This window comes from Meles meles, chromosome 8 (assembly GCF_922984935.1).
Source record: "Meles meles chromosome 8, mMelMel3.1 paternal haplotype, whole genome shotgun sequence".
NCBI classification, from domain to species: Eukaryota; Metazoa; Chordata; class Mammalia; order Carnivora; family Mustelidae; genus Meles; species Meles meles.
Genome location: NC_060073.1, coordinates 90,158,880 through 90,186,585, shown reverse-complemented (window position 1 = coordinate 90,186,585; position 27,706 = coordinate 90,158,880). Strand labels below are relative to the sequence as shown.

Here is a 27,706-nt window from a genome sequence, read left to right as displayed (position 1 = left end):
ATGCCTGCCCTCACCGTAGCTGTGTCCCCTGGTGAACAGTGATGTTTTATGAACGCCCATTTTAGACCACATGCTGAGAAAGGAATGCCAGCTGTACCCTCATCTGGCAAGCTGTGCTGAAACTGCTAATGGTTTACCCCACTGTGGGGCCCAGATTACTTCAGGGGCAGGTGTGGGGCTGGTGTAGAAAGATGAAATTTTGTTTCAGTAGGTGGTAACAGACTGAACCCTGCACCCTGGTATTTGCTACAGTAAAGGAAGATGGTGGAGGTAAGCCTGCATCTTACAGAGGGGCAGAAAGATCTGCAGGGGAGTATCCTAGTCCAGTGCCGTTTTAAAAGAAAAGCTTTCCATCTTTAAAATGTTTTATTGGAAAACGTACATGAAAACCATCTACGTACACAACCCCAGGTGAACATAACACTCAAGCCAACACACACTTTCTTTTTTCTTAGAAAAGCTTGACTTCTTTGGAGTAACGTCTTGCCCATTCCAGCAACAGTGTCCCAGTTAACTTGGCTCCTTTTCCTCCAGGCTCAAAATAAAATAAAACTCCTCTACCAAAGAAGGGAGAAAAAAAAGAAATGCATTAGGTGTGTCTCCTCTTGAAAAGTCGTGCCAGGCACTTCACATTGTTACTAGGCAGGTAGTCATTCATTCAAAAACTGTTTATGGAGGGTTTTACTGTGTGCCAAGCACTGCTGGGTAATAGGTACGTAGTAATGGGTAACTCCAGACATAGTTCCTCCCTCATGGGTGTTACAGATGAGGAGACAGGCTCAGAAAAGTTTAATACTGTGCCCAAGTTAAATCACTAGTACATGTGAGTTCATGGAGTCCTCCTAGTGTGTGGATAATATAAAGCAAAGGGCCCGCTCTTACCTGGGGTCAGGGGTTGAACTGAGAGTCTCTGGCGAGTGAAAAGAGCCATATCTTTTAAGGGGCCTCCAGTGGTTTTGTGAGCTCGGTAATGGGTTTTGAGCTCAGCCAGGGTAATGTAACGCTTCATCATCCGAACAAACTGTACATCCACCTATATGACAGAAAGGAATGTCCAGGCAGTTTCTGTGTACTGTGTTATTTGCTTCTTGTGGGAGATTCTTAGGGGCAGAGCTGCCAGTGTTCTGTTCTTATCCCCAAAGCCAGGTAACCTCTTCTGAGTGTAAAAGCTGGACTGTTTACCTTGACCTAAAGACACCACACACCTTCTACCTCCCTCTTTGTCCATCCTTTCCCTCTCATGAAATAGGAAAAATAGTACTCTTTACCATGGACCATTTAGGGTTGTCTTCTTTGCTGGATGGGTCATAATAGGGACTGTTTTTCTCAAACTGTGTGTGGTCTGGGTAAGCCTCCTTCACAATCTGAAACCAAAACCAAATCTAATCATATGCCTGTACAGTCAACTCCATGGCCAATTTTTTTAAAGGTTTTTTTTTTTTTAAGATTTTATTTATTTATTTGGCAAAAAGAGATCACAAGTTGGCAGAGAGGCAGGCAGAGAGAGAGAGAGAGAGAGAGAGAGGGAAGCAGTCCCTGCTGAGCAGAGAGCCCGATGCGGGACTCGATCCCAGGACCCCGAGATCATGACCTGAGCCCAAGGCAGCGGCTTAACCCACTGAGCCACCCAGGCGCCCTCCATGGCCAATTTTTAACTCAAGTCCAACTTTCTCTTCTGACCCTGTACATACTCAGCTCTTCTGCCTTGCTCTAGAGCCACTGTATCTGGAAACAATAACACAATCTAGAGCAAGCACAGGAAATCAAACCTGTTTTGAAAAATCTTGAAAGTAGGTTTTTTTTTTTCAAAGATTTTATTTATTTATTTGACAGAGAGAGATCACAAGTAGGCAGAGAGGCAGGCAGAGAGAGAGGGGGAAGAAGTCTCCCCACTGAGCAGAGAGCCCAATGCGGGGCTCAATCCCAGGACCCCAGGATCATGACCCGAGCCAAAGGCAGCGGCTCAATCCACTGAGCCACCCAGGTGTCCGAAAGTAGGTTTTAAAACCACGTATTAAAGGTTATTATTGGTACCACTGTTTTTCCACCTATAGTTAATAATCTTATCCTAATAACTTCTGGTTTGAAAGAGCCATCATCAGGCCTGTTTTTGAGTGAAAGACTGAGGCAGAGAATGAAGAGAAGTCTGTATCAGTGGGACTGAACTGAGGCCTCTCTTGTTATAGTCCTTGCTGTATTGGAAAAGGCCAAGGTGGTTTTTCCATATTCTTGTGACATCAGGGATGGGGAGGAGAGTATTTCTTTTTTTTGTTACTGATCTAAGCTGTGTTCCTTTATATCTATATGAGTAAGTCTCCTTGAAGGGAGAGGGATTAAGATTAACGCTTATTGTACAACTAACCTTCACAAGTCCTGCGATGCCTGGCTCTTTGCAGTTGCTATGGTAGAAAAAGGCTTCTTGCTCCAGCTTCATGGCTCGAAGGAAGTTCCGGGCCTATCCCAGGAGAGAATAAACAACAACTATCCTCCTCACCCAGTGGAAAACACTAATTAGTGGAATCAAGTCTGCTTTATTGGATGAGTTTTTCTTTTTTGCAGTTTCTTCCCAATTCAATTCAATACTTGCCTTTGCTGAGACACCCAGACTGGTATGCAGACACTGGCCCGAACACAGGCCATTTGTAAACTGTATGCAGAGGAATTAAGATAGTTTTGAATATACAGTTTGGGATCTTGGAAAAAACAATGCTGGCCAAGAGATTTTGTTACTGAATAAGTCCTAGAAAGGAGACAGGCATTTCTTTGACCCTGGGTCTCAGGGCTTGCTCTTACCCTCTTACCTGGTAGTTGCGAACACCATCCCAGCATGCTGTCTGCTTGGGCTCTGCTTTAAGATCCTCAATGCTGAACTAGGCAACAGTAAATGAATTCATTCATTAAACAGTCTTGGGGCCAGTTGGCAGCATATGGAAGTAGAAAGGATTTTCCCTATGTTGAGGGTACTACTTGCTGTAGTGGAAGTCTGTAGTTTACTGGGAAGGAGTTACACAAAGCCCCTTCTATTGGGCAAATGTAGAGTAAGTGTTGTATTACCTTGTTATCCTTGCTAATTAAAAGGATTACTTGAATAGATAATTTAAATGAAAAAATGACCAGAGGTTAGGGTTAGGGTTAGAAAACATTTCTATTTCCCCAAGTTGTTACTAAAGCTGATTTACATTAATTCAACTAATTGTTGGCAGAGAGATACGTAGGAGTATGGTAAGTGTCAAGAGTAATGCGACCTAAGGTTGAAACATTGCCCAGATCAGGGGTTGGCAAACTACAGCTTTGTGCCCAGGCCTGACTTTGTAAATAGTTTTATTGGAGCACAGCCACACCATCTGATTACCTGTTGCCCATAGCCATTTTCTTGCAACAACAGCAGAGCTGAAACAGCAACCATAAGACCCAAAAACCTAAAATATTTATTATCTGGCCTTCTACAGAAAAAAGTCTGCCACCCCTTGCCCTAGATAAAGGATTCACAAAAGAGATAGTTGATGGTAGTAAGTCCTGCTGATTTTATTCCTTATAATCTATTCCCTAACCCTACCCTTCTAAGAAGTTGGTGATGGAACCCCATGGTGTCCCATATTCACTTCTTAGCTGAAAAAACAGCTTGAAGGGATTAGAGAGGTACCTGGTCTCACCTTCACATCAACACCTTTCTCTAGTCGGCTTTCTGGCTCGGACTTCATCAGCCAGTAACTGCTTAGATTCTTCCCACAGTTTTTAGAGGCTGAAGCCTTCTCAGGGCTGGAGTTACCCTTTGCAGCTAATGCCCCTGCTGGGTTCTTAGTCTTGGTACGTTTTCCTGCTGGCCCCTTATTGTCTGCAGTAGAAGCAAGAAGAAGAAACTGGTGAGAAGTAATGTTCTGTGTGGGGAAAGCACATACTTTGGAGTCAGACCTGGATCCAAATCCTGCCTCTGTCAGTCACTGGCAGTAGCAACTAAATTGCTGAACTTCAGTTTATCTATAAAAATGGGCAGGAATGCCCACCTTACACGGTATCTCCTGGATTATCCATTCAGTGGGATAAAAATAGTGTACATGGTTGTGGGTTAGGACTGACAGAGTCCCTGGTTTCTACTAAGTAGAAAGTGCCTTTGCTGAGGCTCTCTGTCCAATAAGGAAACCGAGCACCTACTCCACAGATTCATTTTGAAGATTAAATAAGGTAGTGCAAACAATGGGATTAAATAATGGTTGACATTATAATAAATGCTTAGTAAAGATTATTATCACCAACTCGTGGTTCTTTTTTGCTTGCTCACTGTGCTTTGTGGCCTGCCTCCTGCTCCTTGAGGGTGCCAGATGTTGAATAAGACGGCTCATTCTGGACTTCGAAGACTTGGCAAAGATGATTTTTTCCAAAGAGAATTAGAGAAAGAATGCCTGGAACGTAGTAGGCACTCAATAGCTAAGTTGTTCAATTCTTACTATATAAGCTCTATTTGTTATCCTAACAATAACTCAGTTAATCTACGTAATGTATGAGATGTTCTGTTCATCTGCTAATGTGTCCAGATTACTCATTTCAGTAAATGGTATAATCAGGAACTGTCCACTGGTCTATCTGAATCCACACTTATTGACTATATCATACTACCTCTGAATTAAGCCCCAGCTCCTACATCAGCTCTCATTAAGTATCATTCATAGACGTCTAGTTTATGATCCTCCCTAGCCTAGTTTTTAGGTGGTCTCTTTGGAGTTAAGCACACTGCAAACACCATTATGTGTTGTTAATAGCACAATGTACTATAGTCAGTCCTAAAGCACTTTCTCTACCCTCAGTTGTTTTGTTCCTGTTCATCTTCCATTCATCCTCATGAATATAAAAATGGCATCACATTTTCTTTGCCTGTGGAAAGCTTTCCCATTTTTTTAAGGATGGACTCAAGTTCCACTTCCTTCTCAAGGTGTTCCTCCCTGCTCTCCTACCCTTAGCCATGGTTTCCTAAGACGCTTTTCACTTATGTCTGTTTGCATTTTCCATGAGAGCACAACTGTATGTTCTTTGCCTTTGTACAAGCCACCCTGGATCTACACCAAACAACTACTGCTTCAATGAACAGAAGCAGCTCTGGGTATAAGCTTGGTGGGAAGAGGAAAGAAGATGGAGGGCAGTTAAGGATAAAACAACAATCCACAAAGGATTCTCCCAACAGGCAGGGATTTGAAAGTGAACAGTAATTTTTTTTCAAGATTTATGTATTTATTTGAGAGAAAAGAAGAGTGTGTGTGAGAGCCTGGGTATAAGCAGAGGGAGAGGGAGGAGAGAAGCACCCTCCCCGCTGAGCACGGGGCCAAGTGGGCCTCCAACCCACCCTAAGCTCATGACCTGAGCCGAAAACAGGAGTCCCACGCTCAACCGACTGAGCCACCCAGGTGCCCTGAAAGTGAAAGGTATTATACAGATCCTAGAGAAACTTTCTTTACAGGGCTACCTTTTTGCAGCCTAGGGGCAGCTCACCTGGCCCCGCAGCCCTGCCGAGCCTCTTCCGGGGTTTCGGCATGGTTTCCCTGCAGGGGTCGAAGAGCAGAGGATTCCAAATCAACGGAGAAAAACAAGACACAGCTCTGTTACTTGCCTCCAGAAACCTGCGCAAAGCAAGATGGAGGCAACGAGAGAAATCTGAATCTCAGCCCCGAAGGATTTTTGCGGAGCACCGATGCAACTGGCCTTGGGCCCCTCAAATCTTTCTCAGTTATCTACGACCCCATTCCCATCTTGCAAAACCTGCAGCTAACGTCTCGTCGGTTCTCTCCCTGATCTTTCTCTCATTCATTCACCATTCTTCCGAGCCACTGATCCTACAACTCCACAGACAGAACCCCAACCAGGCTCCAGAAGGCCGGCACTGGGTCCCCCGCCAACACCGGGGCTAAGTACCACAAGGCACTTTTGCGCCGCGGCCCTGGGGATCTCTGGGAGTTGTAGTCCTGCTCTGGCATAGACCCGCCTGAGTCTGGGTCGTGCGGGTGCTGGGTCCACTACAGCGCCCAGGGTGCACTACAGCGCCCAGGGTACACTGCGGGGCCCGGTCTGTGCCCGGCTCCAGGTCACTGCTTGCAGGTTCTGGCTGGAGTAGGAGCTGCTAATATGTTGCAGAGCGGCTGCTGGCGGCTGAGAGGGTGCTTCTACTGCCTGCACGGCGCTCTGCGGGCCCCCGCCAAGAGCGGTCGCCGGAGCTTGGTCTCCTGCATAGATCGTAAGACTCACCCCGCTGGTGCAGGTGTCCGGTCCCTGGGCGGGGAGGGGGTGCCGTGGTCTGAGCGCTTGTCACCCCCGGCTCGCTGTGGGCGGTCACCTGGGCCACCACCCCCAGGCTCACCTGCCCGTTCCCGAATGGGCTTCCCTCGCCGGCTGGTCTCCCCATTCTGTCCACCTGACTGGCTTCTCTGACCGCCCTCACTTTCTGCGGTCTCCATCTGTGGCACCCCTGGGCCTCGTCTGCTACTCTTTTTTTTTTTTTTCCAAAATTTTATTTATTTATTTGAGAGAGAGATTATGGAGGGAGAGGGAGAAGTAGACTCACTGCTGTGCAGAGAGCCCGATGTGGGGCTTGATCCCAGGACCCCGGGATCATGACCTGAGCCGGAGGCAGCTGCCTAACCATCTGAGCTACCCAGGTGCCCTCATCTGCTACTCTTTCACCCACTCCCAAACCTGTGGGTGGGAAGCCTGGCGTCAGAAACACGTGCTGCAGGCGGTCCTCTGGCTATAACCCTATCTTCCCTCCTGCCCACGTCACAGGGGCCCTCTGAAGACCAATGAAGATAGGAAAATACAGCTTGGTCTTGGTTGCTGATGATATTTGTTAATTGTTCAGGTCTTCCACAAACGTACTTGGTAGTATCAACCTCTTGATAACAAGTTTAAAATGTTAATGTCAGGTTTAATAAGTAAATAAATTCATTTACTTATGAATACAATAACTAAGGGTTTTATAATGAACCTCACAACTCTGAGGGAGATTATTATCCCTACTTTCAAATAAGTAGTGGGTGCATAGAAACTCCTGGTGTTGTTTTGTCTTGTCTTAATACTAGGTGGTAAAGGATAGTAAAGATATAAATAGCTTGGGCTGCTTGTGGTAGATGAAGCGAAGCTCCTTTAAGTGATGCAAGATTTGCTTAGGTAAATTTTGTGACTTAGCACCTATAGTTATAAAACACTTTTAGTGTTGAAATTCCCATTGAAAAATAATTACTACTGAAAATGGGAAACTACCCAGAATTGACAGATCTGAGTGTCTTCAGGCACCCGGCAAATAATTTGGGTGCAAGTAACGGGCAGTGATGGTGGGCCTAACCCCGCTAGAAATAACCAGCGACTTTGTGACTCTGACCATTACATAATTGTGTTTTTTTCTTCTGGAAAAAAAAAATCTTTTAAATAAATGTCCGCTTTTCTTTATAACAGATTTGGTATGAATCCCTTAGATTGACACCCAGGTCTATGGCATCCACTAGGATAGAATACCGTTTTCCTCTCCGTGTCCTAAAACTCCTTCACAAGGTGCTGCCGGTTCTAGCAATTGGGATTAGGTAAACAAGGTCACCCTTGCTGATAACAATGCAAATAAGGAGTTGTTCTGGTAACAAATATATTAAATATTTAATAGGTTAATATTAAATACTAAATAACAAATAGGTTACATAGGCTACAGTATTTCTAGCAGCTGCTTGTGTAGGTTGAGCCAGTGAGGTACTTTTACACCTTTTTAAAATAAAGTAGCTCGGGGTGGCTGGGTGGCTCAGTGGGTTAAGCCACTGCCTTCGGCTCAGGTCATGATCTCAGGGTCCTGGGACAAGCCCCACATCGGGCTCTCTGCTCAGCGGGGAGCCTGCTTCCTCCTCTCGTTCTGCCTGCCTCTCTGCCTACTTGTGATCTCTCTCTCTCTCTCTCTGTCAAATAAATAAACAAAATCTTTAAAAAAAATAAAAAAATAATAAAATAGCTCTTAGTAAAATGAAAGGAAACTACTCTTTCAATGTATCATTCTATACTAGAATATAAAATTAATGGGAGTGATTGACAAATATTTGTTTCATTGCATATTTTAATAAGTGGAAAATGATTTTAAAAGAATTATTATTTGTATTTTATTTATTATATGTTATATATATTCATTATGTATACTTCCCTCATCCTACAGATGAGGAAATTTACTCAGTGTCTAATGCAGCCGCCTCATTTTACAATGGGATAACTGAAGCTGATTGAGGTACTTGACTTACTGAAAGTTGTATATTTAATACATTTAATAACTTCAGAACCAGAGCTCAAACACCTGGTTACTTGTCTAGTGCTCTTCCACTACACTTTGCTGCAATGTCACAAGCATTCTTGAAACACCAAGACTCTCAAATAGAACTGTTGATTCTCTAGTTAGGTTTCTACTTTGGATGCATTTAAGATTCTTATATTATTTAGAGTTTTTGTTTTGTTTTTGCCTGTTGCTTACACTTAGGTTGTTATACAATGAAGGGTTTCCTCATCTCATTTGGGCCCACTTTCTTTCCTTTTTTTTTTTTCCCTGAGACAGTGAATGTGTGTGTGCATGTACAGGCATGTGGTGGTGGGGGAAGGAGAGTGGAGAAGGGCAAAAAAAATTTTTTAACTTAAATTCAGTTAATTAACAAATAATGTATTATTAGCTTCATAGATAGAGGTCAGTCTTACATAACACCCAGTGCTCGTTACATCACGAGCCTCCTTAATCCATCACCCAGTTACCCCATTCCCCCATGTCCCTCCCCTGGAGCAACCCTCAGTTTATTTCCTGTGATTAAGAGTTCCTTATAGTTTGTCTCCCTCTCTGATTTCCTCTAGTTTTATTTTTTTCCTATCTTTCCCTATGATCCTTTGCTTCTTAAATTCCACATATCAGAGGATATGATAATTGTCTTTCTCTGATTGACTTATTTCACTTTGCATAATACCCTTTAGTTCCACCACATTGTTGCAAATAGCAAGATTTTGTGTGTGTGTGTGTGGCTGAGTAGTGTTGCATTGTATATGTGTATATACCACATCTATCTTTGGATGGACATCTGGGCTCTCTCTGTAGTTTAGCTATTGTGGACATTGCTGCTATAAACATTGGGGTACAGGTTCCCCTTTGGATCACTACATTTGTATCTTTGGGGTAAATACCCGCTAGTGGAATTACTGGGTCATAGGGTAGCTCTATAATCAACTTTTTGAGGAACCTCTATACTGCTTTCCAGAGTGGCTGCACCAGCTTGCATTCCAGGCAACAGTGTAAGAGGGTTCCCCTTTATCCACATCTGGGAAAGAGAAAATCTTTTTTTTTTTTTAAAGATTTTTATTTATTTATTTGACAGAGAGAGATCACAAGTAGGAATGAGAGGGAAGCAGGCTCCCCGTGGAGCAGAGAGCCCGATGCGGGACTCGATCCCAGGACCCTGAGATCATGACCTGAGCCGAAGGCAGGGCTTAAACCACTGAGCCACCCAGGCACCCTGGGAAAGAGAAAATCTTAAGCAAACTCCGCTCCACGGGCAGAGCTCAACCCAGGCTGGATCTCATGATCCTGAGACCATGACCTGAGCCGAAATCAAGAGTCACATGCTTAATGGACTGAGCCACTCAGGAGCCCCAGGCCCTTTTTCTATTTAGTTTTGCCATTTTACATTTTACTGTGTATTGGCTTCTTGAACTCTGCTAGTAACTCTGTCCAGCTTCCTTAAGTCTGGTTTTTTTTTTTTGTTGTTCATTTTTAATGTATTCTGGGAACTCAGGTGTTTTTACTTAGTTACCATGCTTTCTTACATATAATTTGCTTTATAACTTGCCTTTCCACTTTTTTCTGCCAAGCAGTGCTCTCATTTCATTGGCATTCCTTTATCAAAAAGTGGGTTGGATATTGTATTTCAAAATGTGTAATTATGTTGTGTATACTTGCACATAAGATTTTCATACAGTTCTTCCCTGATGTTTATTTGGGATACAATTCAAACCTATTTCTTTTTTTTTTTTTAAGATTTTATTTATTCATTTGACAGACAGAGATCACAAGCAGGCAGAGAGGCAGGCAAAGAGAAAGGTAGGGAAACAGGATCCCTGCTGAGCAGAGAGCCAGACATGGGGCTCCATCCAGGACCCTGAGATCATGACCTGAGCCAAAGGCAGAGGCTTTAACCCACTGAGCCACCCAGGCGCCCCCAAACCTATTTCTTAAAACATTTTATTTCTTGACCTACTTGTTTTACTCTAATAATAATAATACTAAATGTTTATTGAGCTCTTTGCTGGGACTGAAATTCTGTAGCACTTCTCTTTATACTATAAGATTTACATTATCACCATTTATGTTATCCTTTGTGTGAATAGACTATATTCATTTTTGTAACCCCAGTACTGTTCCATAGTAGACATTCAATAAATATTCTTTTGTGAATGGTCTTTAAGCTATTATCTACAAGAGCATTTCTGCAAGACTTCTGCAAACAAATGAATGACCTCTCAGTCAGGAACCATGAATTGTTCATTCCTAACCATATTCCTGTGAGTAAAAACCAACGTAAATTTCTGCTCTATCTAGGCTTCTCAAAGTAGACTAATCTCTAATCCTTATAAGTATTCCTTTCTGAGATTCTCCAATACAGACCGACTGCTTTCTCCTGGCTCACATAGCCAGCCATTACTGCTGCCTATGCCTGCCCTAAAGAAACGGACTCTGCAGCCTGCTCTTTTTCTCTAACAGAAGGATTATGCATCACTATTAGGCACTGAAATAAATTCTTATTAAGTGTGGCTCCATAGTCTTACTTTAATGCTCTTTACCATCACCCCATAATGACCACATCTTTAGCACTAAAGGATGAAACCTGAGTAGGTAATACAGAGCCTTGCACTTCTTCTTTCCGCCCTATATTGTACCTCAGGGCTTCACTTGGAAAAGTATAGGTGTACACTCTGTTTTTTCTTACACACCTGCGGCAGGTTGTCCTTTCAAAGTGACAGTAGTAAGAGAGAACAAAAGAGACATAAATATAAACAATGTAAGTCTGAGTCACTCTGTGTAGGTTGCTGATCCTGATGTAGATTCCCAGGATTTGTGGTCCCATCTTTTCTGAATTTGCTACACTATTGCCAAAAGGTGGTTTTCACGGGAGATTTGCCTAGGCTGTTTACTTTCAGCTCTGGCCTGCTGCTAGCTGGAAGTCTGCATCACTGCAGAATAAGAAAAATATTTTACAGCTTACTTAACTAGCTGGTTGACTTGGATGTCTGCTTTCTAATTCAGTGTGATCTTACTCTGCAATTTTTTTAAAAATCTGTAAAAAAATGGTGTTCGTGTTATTTGGGGAACTGGCTATTTAAAAGAAAATGTATGAAGTAATGATATTGTGAATTGGTAGTCATTCTGTTTATGTTGGGAGATATAGTTCTCTTTCTCCTGAAGAATATCACCTCTGATAAAGGACTACTTCGGTGTAGTCTTTTATTAGGTGTTTAAAGTTCAAAAGAAACTTCTCCTAATGAGGCCACACTATGTATCTGTTGAAGTCAGTCAATTCTTTGTCCTTAGCTTTTAAGTATCTTAAACCCAAAAGTGAAGGAATTACCCAAAGTCACATCACTGATAGTTTATGATAGAAAATGTTCTGAGAATGCTGAATCCATTGGGTAAAAACAGAGATAGTAAGTCCTTAACCATGTTTTTTTCAACACTGGAAGACTCTTTTTTTCCCTCATCAATGTTATCAGTGAATGTCTGAGATTTGCCAAATGCATGGCCTTATTAGAGGATCTTTCCCTTAATTTGAAGGTAAACCAAAGTACACATATCTTCCTTTTCCTATTGATTTTTTAAAAAATTTGTTTATTTGAGAGAGAGAACAGAAATAGGGAGAGAGAGCATAAGCCAGGAGGAGAGGGAGAAGCAGGCTCCCACTGATCAGGGAGCCCAACGTGGGGCTCGATCCCAGGACCCTGGGATCATGACCTGAGCCAAAGGTAGATGCTTAACTAACTGAGCCACACAGGTGCCCCTCCTATTGATCTTTTAAAATGAGTATGTTGAAACAGACAGCTATCCAGATTCATAGATAGGACAGATTTTCCCAGGATACTAATACAGAAAAGGTAGGGACATCCTAAAGGAAAAAATGTTTACTATAATTTGAGGGTCAGTGTATGTTTACTATTTTTTAATGTGGATTTATGAGGAGGAAGAGATAAATAAGAGTACTGAAAGAATAAACAATTGGGAGGTAAATGAAGCCAGCCGATCCACTGGGGAGGAAAGAAGAAGGGAAAAGAGATAGTATATCAGATATTATCATCAGATTATATATCATATATTAATGGTAGGCAAGGCCATTCTATGGATGTTAAAGGTTATACTGCATAAGAGAAATGCTACAGCATGTCCCTTTCTTAATTTCACATCTCTTGATATTGGTTCTACTCTTCCCTGACCCCTGTCCTGGCACTGAGTATATGCAATCTTATCCACAGCTTCCGTGGGACTGAATGAAGAGCAGAAAGAATTTCAGAAAGTGGCCTTTGACTTTGCTACACGGGAGATGGCTCCAAATATGGCAGAATGGGACCAGAAGGTGGGAGTGTTTCCTTGTGACTAGACATTCCAGCAAATGCACCCTGTAGTGACCCTGTCTTCGTCCCCTTGTAGTCCTGACTGTTCTGTGTTTATTCTCCCTACACAACTCTAAATGCAAATGAGAGTAGTGGTAATGTGATTCCTTGTAGGGACTTGTTTTGTAGGAACTTGTTTTTTGTTTATTTCTTTTAATTCTACATAAATTTGGACACTCTTAAAACCAAGGCAGTTCTGTTGATAATTAAAAGGAACTTTAATGCTAGGAAACCAGTGCTTATAAAATGCATTTTAACTGCTAATACAGATAACAAATAGCCTGTTGAGTTAAGGTAGGATATACACTCCCAACTGCAAACCTCTTAATCCCTCATTGTGCCCTTTGAAGAAAAGTCTGTCTATGAATCCCTTACTGATGACCCTATTCTCTTTTTGTATGTAGGAGTTGTTCCCAGTGGATGCAATGAGGAAAGCTGCTCAGCTTGGCTTTGGGGGAGTCTATGTACGAACAGATGTAGGTGGGTCTGGACTGTCACGGCTCGATACATCTGTCATCTTTGAGGCCTTGGCGACAGGCTGCACCAGCACCACAGCCTATATAAGCATCCACAAGTGAGTGCCAGAGCTTGATGAGCACAGTGAAGTACTCATCAGGTTGACTGGGAAATTTCAGATAAATAGGGAAAAGTTTATCTTTTCAAGTTGATTGCCATTGAGGAACCAGACTATAAAAGGTCATGTTCTCAGGGTTGTGGGATTGAGCCCCACATCGGACTCCACACTGGGCATGGAGCCTGTTTGGGATTCTCTCTCTCTCCCTCTATCTCTCCTTCGCCCCCCACCCCCTTACTCATGAGCATATGCACTCACTCACTCTCTCTCTCTCAAAAACAAAAAGTTCATTCTAGGTCTGCTGCTGCCTCTCAGACTTGAATCTGTCATCTTATATGTATGTTGCTTAGCAAATGAAGTCTGTCTGCCTTCTCACAAATCCTAGATTGAGCTGGGAGCAAACAGACTTCTCCAGGAGAGTGGTCAAGGCCCTGTTCCCATCTTCCTCAACCCAAAGATGAAGCTCCCCAGGAATTTGTCAAAGTACATATAACTCTTTGATTTTTAGAGAACTCATTTAACCTAAAAATAGCATGAACATCCAAGTGAGAAACACTTTGGCCCTGCTTATCTCTGGGTAGTACAGGTTCCATGAATATGTTTTAACCCAGGCCCTTCCTTTAAAGTCGAATCTTCTCAGTGTTGACTTTCCCCTTCCCACTCTTTCTTCCTGCTTGGCTGCTTATCTTCTCTTGCTCCATCCCTTCCTCCCTCAGATTTCCTTTTCTCCATATTAACTCTCTCATTGTCTTTTCTTCTTGGTATATCAGCATGTGTGCCTGGATGATTGATACCTTTGGAAATGAGGAACAGAGGCACAAATTTTGCCCACCACTCTGTACCATGGAGAAGTTTGCTTCCTATTGCCTCACTGAACCAGGTGGGTTTGCCACACCACCAGCAAGACGTAGTGGGAGTGTTGCTCAGGTGAAATCACGGAGCACTCTCTCATCCCACTGACACACGTCTGCCACGAAGCTGGGTTCTGGAGTAACACATTCCCATGGCCTGATCTCACAAGCCTAAGAATGCTCTAGGGCAGAGTCTCTCCAGGCTGCAGATGGGAGCCTCCTTGTACTCAGTGTGCTGGGAGATGGAAAATGGTCTAATTGTTGTCCACAGTTTTCACCAAATACAGAGTTCCTCTGGCTATCTGCATTTTGAAGCGTAAAACACTGAGCTGTTGGTTATAAGGGAAGATTTCCTTGGAAGTGGAACTGTGCTGGGACCCCCTTACCTTCACTGACTTTCTCTCCCACCTTCTCTGCTTCCTTTTGATCCCTGCCTCAGGAAGTGGCAGTGATGCTGCCTCCCTTTTGACCTCAGCGAAACGACAAGGAGATCATTACGTCCTCAATGGCTCCAAGGTACCAGCATGCCCACCTTACAGAACACCTTCCCACCTTTCTGCTGACATCACCTGGATCCTTGCTATCTACAGATTAGTATTTCCTAGGAGTTTTACACTTTGGGTAGAGAACCTCTGACTTTTTTTTCCCCTTTATTTACCTTCACTTTCTCGCTTTTCTGATCTGAGTCCAGATAATCTTGTTCATTTTTGTCTGTCCTTTTTATAGTCTCATCAGCTAGACTCCCAATTCCCAAGTCAGCACAGGTTCTTTTTACCCCTCCTTTACCCCTCTGTACCATCATGCCGCTTGGTGTCTTACTGTCAGGAGGACTCTGATTGTTTTCCCAGGTGTTAGGCTCCAGGGACAGATGTGTTTCCTTATCCCTGTACACCCCCTCTCCAACCCCAGGCCTTCATCAGTGGTGCAGGTGAATCAGACATCTACGTGGTCATGTGCCGAACAGGAGAACCAGGACCCAAAGGCATCTCATGTATAATTGTGGAGAAAGGAACCCCTGGCCTCAGCTTTGGCAAGAAGGAAAAAAAGGTGAGTGGCTCTTGGACACAAAATAATGCAAGTTCAAATAATTCAAGAGTCTGGCACCTGCCAGACCAACCTCTGTTCTGTTTTAGGGAATAGGTAACATACTTGCTAACTTGACTTGAACATAGTTGCTTCTATTAGGATTTAAACAGGAGCAAATGGAATGGACTAGGGCATGGCTGAAGGAATATCACACCACTGGCAAAATGGCAAAGTGTCCCAGTAAGTTGATCAGCTGCCTGCTTTTTAGCGTGAGAGATTTCTTGGACATCTGTCCTACCTTCACTTTTGGCCTGTATTTCTTTCTTTTTTTTTTTTTTTAAAGATTTTATTTATTTATTTGACAGACAGAGATCACAAGTAGGCAGAGAGGCAGGCAGAGAGAGAGGAAGGGAAGCAGGCTCCCTGCCGAGCAGAGAGCCCGATGCGGGGCTCGATCCCAGGACCCTGGGACCATGACCTGAGCCGAAGGCAGAGGCTTTAACCCACTGAGCCACCCAGGCGCCCCTTGGCCTGTATTTCTTATCCAGCTTCTTATTTTGGCACATTCTTTTATCCCAGGAAGAAATACTTACAAATCTGGTGGTGACTATAAGTCTTAGGGATGAAAAGCATATGGGCTACTTTTCATCTTTAAATAAAAATAAAAGAAAACTCATTGGAGATAATCATGTTTCAGTAATAAATGGGAGAGTGTTTCCACAGGTGCTTTGAAAAGACAGTCCTAGGACATAGCAGTCCCATAGCCAGACCATGAATAGTAGACATGTGATTCCATAGCTATAGCTTGTGGGAAAATGAGACCCATTCAGACTTGTTAGGCCAGGGAACCAGAATAGTCATCTTCCCCTACTATGTACTATTATAGTTAGGATTCTGGGGGAGAAGTCAGGTAATGAAATGACCCCTAACTATACTTCTTTTTTAAAAAAAGATTTTATTTATTTATTTGACAGAGAGAGAGAGATCGCAAGTAGGCAGAGAGGCAGGCAGAGACACAGAGGGAAGCAGGCTCCCTGCTGAGCAGAGAGCCTGATACAGGGCTCTATCCCAGGACCCTGAGACCATGACCCGAGCCGAAGGCAGAGGCTTAACCCACTGAGCCACCCAGCGCCCCTATACTTCTCCTTTTGTAGTTCCTAGGGTTTCTGTGTTTCCCCTCATGAGCTTTCCTGATATTTTATAAACTGCCAAAGAATTAGAGGTTGTAGTGCCTCTTTTCATTTGTAGTATAGTAGGTTTTTACTAGATTCCTACTATGTGCAAAGCATGATGCTGGCTCCTGGGGTGAAGGAGGATACAAAAGTCACCCCTAGCCTTGTTTGAATTCACAAGACATATGTTGTCTTATCTGTGTAAGATGTATAAGCTGTGATTGTGGTATGTAAGTTGTGTATGTGTTATGTAAGATACATAGCTGTAGGATATCTTTTTTTTTTTTTTTTTTTTTTCTTTTTTACAGATAGAGAGAGAGAGAGAGAGAGATTACAAGTAGGCAGAGCAGCAGCCAGAGAGGGGAGGAAGCAGGCTCCCTGCCAAGCAGAGAGCCCGATACGGGGCTCGATCCCAGAGACCCTGAGATCATGACCTGAGCTGAAGGCAGAGGCTTAACCCACTGAGCCACCCAGGCGCCCCGCTGTAGGATATCTTAATTCTAGAAATGTCTGCTTTGGGTCATACAACAGGGACAGACTTACATAGTCTGACACATAATTTTATAGGATCAAGTTACACTGATTTAGGTTGTTGGTGCTTATAAAGGTAGTGATGATTATTTCAACACACAGAGGTAGTATCCACCACAGTGTCTGTGACGTCTGTTGACAAAACACCAAAGCTGTCAAGTTTCGTGCCTAGAGAAAAATTGCAAATAAGTTCAGAAACAAAGTGTATCTTCTCTTCCTTTCAGTTTCTGTTTTCTCTCACTTTTAAGTGTATACTTTTGCCTTTCTTTTTTAATTCTTGGTTTTGCTTTATATATATTTTTTATGTAAGGGAAATTTGGAAGGATACCTGTGTATTCATTCGACAGCTGGTGAGTGCCCACTATGTGCCAAGCATTTGTAAACAGTAGGGGTAGGATAGTGAACAAAAACAAAGCTCTGCCCTCATAGAGATTACCTGTCAGCAAGCAGGGACAGGCAGCAGACACATACATAAGAAGGGTACCTTCTGGTAGTGCTCTGTGTTATAGAAGGGATAAAACAAGTTGATAAAACAGTGAAGAGAGCTTGAAACTTCTGTGATAGGTCTGGGCTCTCAGAAGTCATGACTTTTGAGATGAGATCCAGAGTATTAGAAGAAACAACATAAGAATTCTGGGCAGAGACAATAGTAGATGGCCTATTTAGGAAACCAAAAAAAAAAAAAAAATTCAGTTTGTCCCCAAGGTAGTGAGCATGTAATTGGACAGGCAGGCAAGGGCTTGTAAGCTGAACGGAAGAGTCACTGCCCTGAATGCCACCCTGTTGGGCAGCCTGATTTTAGAGTCCCTGATTTTTGCCAGGTGGGGTGGAATTCACAGCCAACCCGCGCCGTGATCTTTGAAGATTGTGCAGTGCCCGTTACCAACAGAATTGGAAATGAAGGACAGGGCTTCGTCATTGCCATGAAAGGACTGAATGGAGGGAGGATCAATGTTGGTGAGAACACAGCAGGATGGGGCAGGGAGGCAGCCATGCTGGGGCAGGCAGCACTGTCCTGGCTCAGTTGAAATGTTCACACTCTTCCTTTCCAGCTTCCTGCTCTCTAGGAGCTGCTCATGCTTCAGTCATCCTCACCCGAGACCACCTCAATGTTCGGAAGCAGTTTGGAGAGCCTCTGGCCAATAACCAGGTAATTTCCCAGAGGCCCCTGCGTCTGCTTTCCATGCTGCATGAGACCTGCTCTGTGGCCCACCTTCTCTTGGACGGTGAGGCTATGAGTTTTCACTGGAGTTCTGCCCCCATCTTAGAACTTGTGTTCTGATTTTTTTTTATATATATATTTTATTTATTTGACAGAGAGAAATCACAAGCAGGCAGAGAGGCAGGCAGAGAGAGAGGAGGAAGCAGGCTCCCTGCAGAGCAGAGAGCCCAATGCGGGGCTCAATCTCAGGACCCCGAGATCATGACCTGAGTCAAAGGCAGAGGCTTTAACCCACTGAGCCACTCAGGGTGCCCCTTGTGTTCTGATTTTATCAGTAATCTTTTTCAGGAGGTGATACTGAAGCACAGGGCAAAGTAGGCTTGGAACTCACAAGGCAGTACATTTTCTTTGTAGAAGAGGCAGGGACGTTGAAGCTTGGAATCAGTTAGAAAAGGTACCTCATGAGAGATGTCTTATAGAGGGTCCCAGATCAGTGCTGATCTAAGCCTGTGTATCTTGTCTGGTTCTCTTCTCCCCTGTTGCTGTAGTACCTGCAATTCAAACTGGCTGATATGGCAACAAGGCTGGTGGCCTCACGGCTGATAATCCGCAACGCAGCAGTGGCTCTGCAAGAGGAACGGGAAGATGCAGTGGCCCTGTGCTCCATGGCCAAGCTCTTCGCTACGGATGAATGCTTTGCTGTGCGTGCTGATGCCCTCTGGCTGTCTTGGGTGGACAAGGAGCAACTGCTAGGTCCAGGGAAATTAAGAGTCGTTAATCTACTCCTGGGGTGCTGCAGAGATCACCTTGGGGTGATCTTTTCACCTTTTCATCTACAAGGATATAAATGAACTCCTGAGAGGCCTGCTTGGGAGCTCTCAGAACTGATTTTTTCCTGCTCTGTGCCATTACACACTCAATTCTGTCACTGTCATTCTGTTGTGTTCTAGACGAGACACTACCTTTGGAAGAAGATTTGAGGCAGCCCCATGCCTCTTGCTCAAATTTAGCACTAGGCTGTGCTTAAAATGGCAAGGGCAGAACTATTTCCACATGAGGCTACATTGTCACTAGATGGCATCATAGGAAGTTCACATGATCCCATCCATAGTGCTTGTGGGAGGCTTGTCCCCTGCAGATAATAAAGCAAGAAAGGCAGAGCTCTCTGAGTTGCTTGTCTGGTGGGAACTGACAAGTTCAGTAGGTAAACTTCCATGTTGTCTAACCACACAGAATATGGAGCCCCTCTTTGGGCTTGGCTCGTTATCTTTAGGTTGTTCTTCCTCATATTAGTTTACAGCAGGATGCCAGATTGGGGGCTGGGGTAGAAAGAAAAGCCTTATGTTCCACAGTCTTCCCACAGTCAAAGATGTCTAATCCCTGTCTCCCTGAAGATCTGCAACCAGGCTTTACAGATGCATGGAGGCTATGGCTACCTGAAGGACTATGCTGTTCAGCAGTATGTGCGGGACTCCAGGGTCCATCAAATCCTAGAAGGTAAAAATTGCCAGAGCTGTTCTCCAGAATGCTTATAGGATCACCACTTTCCCCAGCCTGTCTGTCCCCATGCTCACTGGTTCTGAGGGTTCCATCAGGCCCTGTTGTCTTTTGCCTTTCTCCTTCCTCTCTGTCCTGTCCCCACTCTGGAGGTGTTTGTGGATGCCACACAGAGTACTAGCTTGGGAGTCGGGAGGCTCTGCTTTGTCACCATGAGTAAGCTATCAAATCACTCCATTTCTGTTTTTTTTTCTCTGCAAATTTTAGAGAACACTCAAATTCAGATAATATGTGGGAAAGCATTTTGAAAAGTTCAACAGTAACTCTTTATTTTTATAAAGTACTTGGTTCTCAGGGATCTCAAAACTTCTGTACAGGGCAAATGTGAGCTGATTGGATCACAGGCAACCTCTAAAAATTGATAATATCTCTATCAATATTGCTAATGGGTTTTTCAGTTAATTAAATCATATGGGTATTTTTCTTGGCAATCATAGACTGGAATGGGCTGGAAAATGTGTAAACTGCTAGAGGCTGGTTCAGAGCATTGGCCTTTTCCACTCTCCACACAAAGTGCTGGTGTTTTAAAACTGCATGACTCCTCTCTCAGTTGGCGTAGGCAGCCAGAAGTGGTTACGTGGTAGGAGAGCCAGGTGGGGCAAAAGCTTATCTAAGTGACCTTCAGTGATGCAGTGTGGGGGCTGCTTCCCAGGAGGCACAGGAAAGACTTGAGGGCATTGGTGTCTCTGTCATTTTCAAAGCATTCTTGAACCTGAGGAGGCACCAGAATCTTTCAGAGGGCATGTGAAAACAGATTGCTGGGCTCCACACCCAGAAGTGCTGGATCAGTGGGTCTTAGGCCTGAGCATTTTGCATCTCTAATAAGTTTTTCAGGTGAGGCTGCTGCTCCGTGTCTGGGAACCACATTCTGAGACATGTTACATCCAAATCACAGGATTCTAAAAAGTTAGGGTTTCTTGCTTCTGCAGATCTCATCCGTGAAATAATGTCAGTGAGCTCAGTCACTGTTGCTCAAGTTCCTCATAGGTTTTTTTTTTTTCTGTTTACTTGCAAAGTTATTTCCTTACCCAGCATTTAGGAATGACATGTTTAGTAGGTAAAGAAGAAATGGTAAAAGCCAGGTATGTTTATTTGAGGCCATGCCATCATCCACTTACAGAAAATTTGGGGCTCTAGTCTCACTTTGTTTCATTGTGGACTTTGTTATAGATTAAATCTACAGTTTTAGATTTGATTTTATTTGAGATATGTGGTTACTTATTCCTCACGAGGGTTCATATTTCTCTTTGCATTAAAAGCCACTATAAAAATGAAGCAAGAAGGGGACGCCTGAGTGGCTCAGTGGGTTAAAGCCTCTGCCTTCGGCTCAGGTCATGATCTCAGGATCTTGGGATCGAGCCCCACATCGGGCTCTCTGCTCAGCAGGGAGCCTGCTTTCTCCTCTCTCTCTCTGCCTGCCTCTCTGCCTACTTGTGATCTCTGTCTATCAAATAAATAAATAAAGTCTTTAAAAAAGAAAAAGAAATGAAAATTACAATAAAAAAATAATAAAATAAAATCATTCATGTTTCCACATTCAGAATTAATATTTTGGATTCCTTTTATATGTAAATCCAGAAAATGTCCTTTGGGGCTTTTTCTGTGTTTTTGTAGGTACATTTTTCTTTATGTGAAGTATAGTTGCCATACAATATATATTAGTTTCAGGAGGGCAACACAGTAATTAAGCAGTTGAAATAGTTTGAGAAGGAAATATATTAACTCTTTTTTTTTTTTTTATATTTGACAGAGATCACAAGCAAGCAGAGAGGCAGGCAGAGAGAGAGAGGAGGAAGCAGGCTCCCCGTGGAGCAGAGAGCCCGATGCGGGGCTCCATCCCAGGACCCTGGGATCATGACCCAAGCCAAAGGCAGAGGCTTTAACCCACTGAGCCACCCAGGCGCCCCTATATTAACTCTTTTTTAAATGTTTGATAGAATTCCTCTCTGTGGCTCTCCAGTCCTGGACTTTTCCTGTTTGAGAGTTTTTTGATTGCCAGTTCAACTTTGTTACTCATAATCAGTCTATTCAGATTTTCTGTTTCAGTCTTGGAAAACTGTTTCTAGGGATTTATCTGTTTCTTTCTCCTAGGTTGTCCATTTTGTTGGTATATCATTTCTCATTTTGGCATATCATTTTTCATGGTGGCCTCTAAGAATCCTCTTTGTTTTTGTGGTGTTGGTTGTATCTTTTCTTTCATTTCTGATTTTACTCGTTTGACTTCTCTCTCTCTCTCTTTTTTTTTTAAAGTCTGGCTAAAGATTTATCAATTTTGTGTATCTTTCCAAAGAACCAGCTCTTGATTTCACTGAACTTTTCTGTTGTTTTTTTTAGTCTCTGTTTCACCCTGAGCTTTATTATTTCCTCCTTCTGCAAACTTTGGGTTTGTTTGTTCTTTTTTTCTAAATCCTTTAGGTGTATAGTTAGATTGTACATTGAGATTTTTCTTTTTTTTTTTCTTTTTTTTAAGTAGGCTTCACCCCCCAGTGTGGGACTTGAACTCATGTCCCTAACTTTACCGACTGCACGACTCAGGTGCCCCAGTTTTTCTTATTTCTTGAAGAAGGCCTGTATCACTATAAACTTGCTTGTTAGACTGCTTTTGCTGTGTCCCAGAGATTTTGGAACTTGTCTTTCCACTTTCATTTCTCTCATGGTATTTTTTAATGTCCTGTTTGATTTCTTTGTTGACCCATTTGTTGTTTAATAGCATGTTGTTTAGCTTCCGTGTGTTTTTTTACCATTATTTTCCTGTAATTGATTTCAAGTTTTATACCATTGTGGTTGAAAAAAATGCTTAATATGATCTCAGTCTTCTTAAATGTATTGAGAGTTGTTTTGTGGTCTTCTTACATATGACCTTAGAGAATGTGCACTTCCAAGTGCACCTGAACAGGATGTGTATTCTGACATTTTTGAATATGTTCTGTATATTTCTGTGAAGTCCTAAAGCCCTATCTATTCTAACATGCCATTCAAAACCACTGTTTGCTTACTGATTTTCTGTCTGGGTGATCTGTCCATTGATGTAAGTGGGGTGTTAAAGTTTCCTACTCTTGTTATATTACTGTTAATTTCTCTATTTATGTCTGTTAGTATTTGCTCTATATATTAGGGCTATTGGATTGGGTGTGCAGATATTTATAATCATTATATCCTCTTGTTGGATTGATAATTTTATCATTATATAATTACCTTCTTTGTGTTTTATTATAGTCTTTGTTTTAAAATCTGTTTTGCTTGATATAAGTATTGCTACCTTAGCTTTTTAAAAATTTTCCCTTTGCTTAGAATATCATTTTCTGGGGTCCCTGGGTGGCTCCATGGGTTAGGTCTCTGCCTTTGGCTCAGGTCATGATCCCAGGGTCCTGGGATCAAGCCCCACATTGGGCTCTCTGCTCAGCAGGGGCGGAGGGGCCTGCTTCCCCCCTCGCCCTCTGCCTGCCTCTCTGCCTACTTGTGATCGATCTCTCTCTATCAAATAAAAAAAATTTTTTTTTAAAAGATTATCTTTTTCCATCCCCTCACCTTCAGTTTGTATTTGTTTTTAGGTCTGGAGTAAGTCTCTTGTAGGTAACATATATCTGGGTCTTGTGTTTTGTTTTGTTTTTACCCATTCAGTCACCCTTTGTCTTTTGATTGAAGTATTTACGTTTAAAGGAAAGGTGATACTGTTAGATATGTACTTACTGCCATTTTGTTAGTTGTTGTCTGGTTGTTTTTATTCCGTTTCTTTTTTCTTTTCTTGCTGTCTTCCCTTGTGATTGATGACTTACCTTAGTGTTATACTTGGGTTCCTTTCTCTTTATTTTTTGTGCATCTCTTACAGGTTTTTCATATGTGGTTACCATGAGGTTCATATATAACACCCTATTATATAGCAGTCTATTTTAAGTGATGGTTGCTTAAATTCAAACACATTGTAAAAGCACTACATTTTTAGCACTCTCCCATTCTATGTATTTGACATCATATTTTATGAGCCCTTTAACTAATTTTCTATATATAAGTGATTTTAAAATTACTTTTTCTTTTCTTTTGACCTTCATACTAGCTTTATAAGTGAATGATCCACTACCTATATTAAATGTTGCTTTTACCAGTGAATTTTTTTTTTATAATTTGCTTACTTCTTACTTTTCAACTTAAAGTAAGTCCTTTAACACTTCTTGTGAGGTTGGTGGAGTGACGATGAGCTCCATTAACTTTTGTTTGCCTGGGAAACTTTTTTCCTTAAAATTTTATTTATTTATTTATTTATTTATTTAAGAGAGAAAGAGAGCACCCAAGCTGGGGGAAGGAGCAAAAGGAGAGGGACAAGCAGACTCTGTGCTGAGCAGAGCCTAGTGCAGGGCTCAATCTCACAACCCTGAGATCATGACCTGAGTCGAAATTAAGAGTTGGACATTTAACCAGATGAGTCAGCTAGGTACCCCTGCCTGGAAAACTCTTAATCTATTCTTGATTGTAGGGTTTTTTCCTTTCAGCACTTTGAATACATCATGCCACTTTCTTTTGGCCACGAAGTTTCTACTGAAAAAATCAGCTCATAGCCTTATGGGTATTTTCCCTTATACATAACTATTTGCTTATAAGGTTTCTCTTTATGTGTAATTTTACCATATATATATACACACACACACACACACACACACACACATGCGCACACACACACGCACACATATACATGTATTGTGGTATGGCTCTCCTGATTTATCTTGTCTGAGACTCTCTGTGCTTCTAGAAACGAGATATCTCTTTTTTCCCCCAGAGTAGGGAAGTTTTCAGCCATGATTTCTTTAAATGAGTTTTCAGCCTCTTTCTATCTTCTTCGGGGACCCCAATAGTGCAAATGTTAGTATACCTGATGTTGTCCCAGAGGTCCCTTAACCTATCCTTTTTTAAAATTCTTTCATTCTTTTTGCTGCCCAGCTTGGTGCTTTATTCTACCAGATTGCCGATCCATTCTGCATCCTGTAATCTGCTGTTGATTCCCTTTAGTGTATGTTTTCATTTTAGTTACTATACTCTGCAACTGTTTTTTGTTTTATGTTTTCTGTCTCTTTGCTGAAATTTTCACTAACTTAGACTACTCCTCTCTCAAGGCCTCTGAGTATCTTTATGACCATTATTTTAAAACTTTATCAAGTAAATTTCTTATCTCTATTTTGTTCAGTTCTTTTTCTGAGGTGTTGTTCTTTCATTTGGAGAATATTCTTGTTTCCTCATTTTTGTTTTTGTGTATCAGGTAAGTCAGACTCTCCTGGTCCTGAAAGTAATGTCCTGTATGGAAGGCATCTTGGAGGCTCAGTAGCGCAAGCCCTCTTGGTCACTAGAACCAGGCACTCCCAGGGTGTCTCCTATGTGGTCTGCATGTGTCGTGCTGTTGTGTCTGGGCTGTGACTCCTGTGGGCATGCTGATAGCTGGCTACAAGACCCACCTGTGAGTCTTGTGGGTGTGTTAGTGGGTGGCAGTGACTTTGGGTGGGGATGGACAGTGGTCCCCACTGAGGTTGCCTGCCAGGTATGGTGATTAGTACCTGCTTGGAGGGATGTCTGCTGAGTTGAGTGAGTGTGTTGAGCCCAACAGATCTGCAGGCGAATGCCAGGGTGGGACAAGCAGGGCTAGCAAGGTAGAATGGGTATCAGATCTTGCTCCCAAAGTATCTAGCTAACTAAACTGTATGAGTACAAGAAAAATGGCACTTGCTAACATTTCCATTCCCAGAGAAAGTTCCTACAGATCCCTGCCCCTCTGGCACACAGCCAAAAATTAGTCATTAAACCTCCTTCATGTGTGACCCAGGAGCTTTTCAAACTGCTGCCTCTGTGCTGGGCTCTGAGTGACTGATACTGTGTGTGGGCCCTTTACGAGTAGTGTCTCAGTTTCCTGTAGCCCCCTGGCTCTCCTAGAGTTAAGCTCCACTGATTTTCAAAGCCAGACAGTATGGGGCCTCATCTTCCCAGTGAAGATCTCCAGGGCAGGGGCTGTCTGCTGTGGGACTTGAACTTGTCACTCCTCAGGAAGGACCTCCACATACTAGCTTGTGGGTCCTGTGCTTCTGCTTGTGGGTCACTGTGCTGTGGGTTTGGTTCCCAATAGTCTCTGCCCCTCCTACCCTTCTCATGTGACTTTTTCTTCTTTAGCTATGGAATAGCTATTCTGCTAGAGTTTAGGTTCACACAGTGAGTTGTGCTGTACATGGTTGCAGCCTTAGTGTGTCCATGGGAGGAGGTGAGCTCAGCATCTTCCTACTTGGCTGTCTTCCTCTGTCCCAGGAGAGGTGTTTCTAAAGAGTAAATTCATTCTTTACTTCCTGACATTTTTCTTTACTTTGCAGAGAAGTCTGTGATAATCCCACTCAGGGTTAAAGCAACAGTTGTGGTTTATAGCTGCTACTGCCCTGAATGAGGCTTGGAACACCTTGGTTTAAGCTTTACCAAGCTCTCAGACTTTGCTGCAACTAAATCCTTCGTTCTTCCTCCCTCTTGCAGGTAGCAATGAAGTAATGAGGATGCTGATCTCTCGAAGCCTGTTTCAGGAGTAGCACCTAGACTTGATGTTCGCACGTGATGGTTAGTGTACAACTCGAATCAGAGGTTTCATGTGGACTGTTAAGTTACAGATGAGTCATGGATGAGACTGAAGGGCTGAGCTCTTCCAGGTGACCCAAAGTGATGGGAGCAGCATCAGCTATAGGACTGGGACAGAATCCTCAGCAAAACTAAAGGAGTTGCCCTGATTGAGAATGTTACAAGAAGACATACTACCTTGTTTTCCTAATGCAAAAAGGTGACCAGTGAAGACTCACCACCAAGTCAGAGTCCTTTCTTGGATCCATGTTGTCCTGATTTGTCTGCATTTGGTGATTCACTGAAATCCCTCTTCCAGGGATCTGGAAGGTTTTTCCTGATGATAAAGCAAAGGTGTGGGAAAGGAAAAATGGACAAAAAATGTCCTCCTACCTTCTCTTATGCTCTACTAAAGATGCAGAAGGTTTCTGTGGGTTGCATTTCCTTTGTAGTACTCCTGCAAATGTAAATAATGATAAAATGAGTATTTGGGAAACCTTACTCCTAGGTGTGATTTAGGGTATATCTGCAAAGCATGTGCTCTACCACTGAGCTACATCCCCTAGGGTATATCTGCACTTGTACACTTTCTGAATATCAAGGGCTGAAGTTATTTGAAACTCTGAATATTTGTTGTTTTCTTTTTTAGAAACGTGGTCTAAGAGTGGTATTCAAGTTTCTATAACCCTTTCTGATAAGTACTTTGAGCATAATTGCTTTCTATCTGAGTTTAAGGAAATAATAGGCATATAGACGAGAGAGTGACCTGGCAAAAGTGATAAAATTGGAAGGGATTCATAAACAAGGTAGAAATTAAAATTAAACTTTTACAAAAATGCGTAATATATAAAGAGAACCAAGAAAGTCAGTTTCAGACAGGAAGGAACCAGGAGCAGGAAAAGTGCAGAATTTGTGTGGGACCTGTTTGCAACTTTGTTTTGTTGTGCTTGAGATGGAAAGAAAATGTAATTTGAATCTGGATGGAGAGTTATGAAACCAAAGTGTGGATTTTATCTCCTAATTGGAGAAACTGAGGTTTTTAATGAAGATATGATGAGATAATTTGTCAGTAAGAACATTCTTGGAATACACATGCAGGATGAACATGAGTGGGGGAAGACAAAGATAAGATAAGACAAAGATAAGGCATGTCCAGTCTGTAGGTTCTGGAAGTAATTAAGGTCGGGGAAATCGAGCCCAAGCTTGAAAGGTAAAGAAAAGAGGAGAAGTGAGCAGATACAGACCCATGCTTAGAATGTTTGCTGTGGAACATCTAACATGAGGGTCTCCCTAGTAATTGGGCTGCTTTCTGGCATTCACTTCTGAGGCTTCTGTTCAGATTTGAAGCAAAAATAGGTGTTACATTAATGTCTTACTATTTGTGTCCCTCATAAGAGACTGATGAGATGCTAGTTATTACAAATGCAATCCACACTGTCACCCCTCATTACTATTCAGAGTTCAGTTTCCCGGCAGCCTAGCAAGGGACTTGACCTCTGTGACAAGAAGGTAGGGACATTTCAAGCTAATCTCTATCACTGTTTATTTTGCTGTTCCATAGATGAATCCAAAAGGAGCAGAACAAATATGTCTTAAGGAAAAACCTGTGCCAGGTGCT

The 27,706-nt window shown here is 42.6% G+C and overlaps 2 protein-coding genes across 6 annotated transcripts; one reads left to right on the top strand and one right to left on the bottom strand.

The window, feature by feature from the left end:
* Positions 1-347: 347 nt before the first annotated feature.
* On the bottom strand, positions 348-5,892 carry THYN1 (thymocyte nuclear protein 1). Of its 5 annotated transcripts, none has more exons than XM_046014541.1 (8): positions 5,749-5,892; positions 5,482-5,609; positions 3,654-3,835; positions 2,802-2,870; positions 2,363-2,455; positions 1,269-1,364; positions 883-1,033; positions 348-557 (listed from the first exon to the last, which is right to left on the bottom strand). In XM_046014541.1, the coding sequence occupies exons 2-8, from the start codon at positions 5,522-5,524 to the stop codon at positions 511-513; spliced, it is 681 nt and encodes a 226-aa protein (XP_045870497.1). In that variant the 5' UTR covers positions 5,525-5,609; positions 5,749-5,892; the 3' UTR covers positions 348-510. The 5 variants fall into 5 exon arrangements, with proteins under 5 accessions (XP_045870497.1, XP_045870500.1, XP_045870498.1 ...); XM_046014544.1 differs by having other exon boundaries at positions 5,482-5,531; XM_046014542.1 differs by having other exon boundaries at positions 5,802-5,892.
* ACAD8 (acyl-CoA dehydrogenase family member 8) lies at positions 5,523-27,147 on the top strand. The gene is made up of 12 exons (XM_046015952.1): positions 5,523-5,629; positions 6,009-6,220; positions 12,505-12,605; positions 13,047-13,216; positions 13,987-14,096; positions 14,507-14,583; positions 14,977-15,114; positions 17,618-17,753; positions 17,849-17,946; positions 18,507-18,659; positions 19,353-19,455; positions 26,011-27,147. Exons 1-12 carry the CDS (start codon positions 5,523-5,525, stop codon positions 26,061-26,063), a joined length of 1,458 nt encoding a protein of 485 aa, XP_045871908.1. The 3' UTR covers positions 26,064-27,147.
* Positions 27,148-27,706: the final 559 nt, after the last annotated feature.

What these genes read in the sequence shown, in the direction of transcription:
- ACAD8 (XM_046015952.1), top strand. Translation starts at nt 5,523, where the DNA reads ATGGTTTCCCTGCAGGGGTCGAAGAGCAGAGGATTCCAAATCAACGGA. An exon ending in CTGCGCAAAGCAAGATGGAG is followed by an intron (nt 5,630 to 6,008) that starts GCAACGAGAGAA and finishes GGTCCACTACAG; the next exon opens with CGCCCAGGGTGCACTACAGC. An exon ending in ACGTCCTCAATGGCTCCAAG is followed by an intron (nt 14,584 to 14,976) that starts GTACCAGCATGC and finishes CTCCAACCCCAG; the next exon opens with GCCTTCATCAGTGGTGCAGG.
- THYN1 (XM_046014541.1), bottom strand. Translation starts at nt 5,524, where the DNA reads ATGCCGAAACCCCGGAAGAGGCTCGGCAGGGCTGCGGGGCCAG. An exon ending in ATGGTGTTCGCAACTACCAG is followed by an intron (nt 2,456 to 2,801) that starts GTAAGAGGGTAA and finishes CTCCTGGGATAG; the next exon opens with GCCCGGAACTTCCTTCGAGC. An exon ending in AGTTCAACCCCTGACCCCAG is followed by an intron (nt 558 to 882) that starts GTAAGAGCGGGC and finishes CTTCTTTGGTAG; the next exon opens with AGGAGTTTTATTTTATTTTG.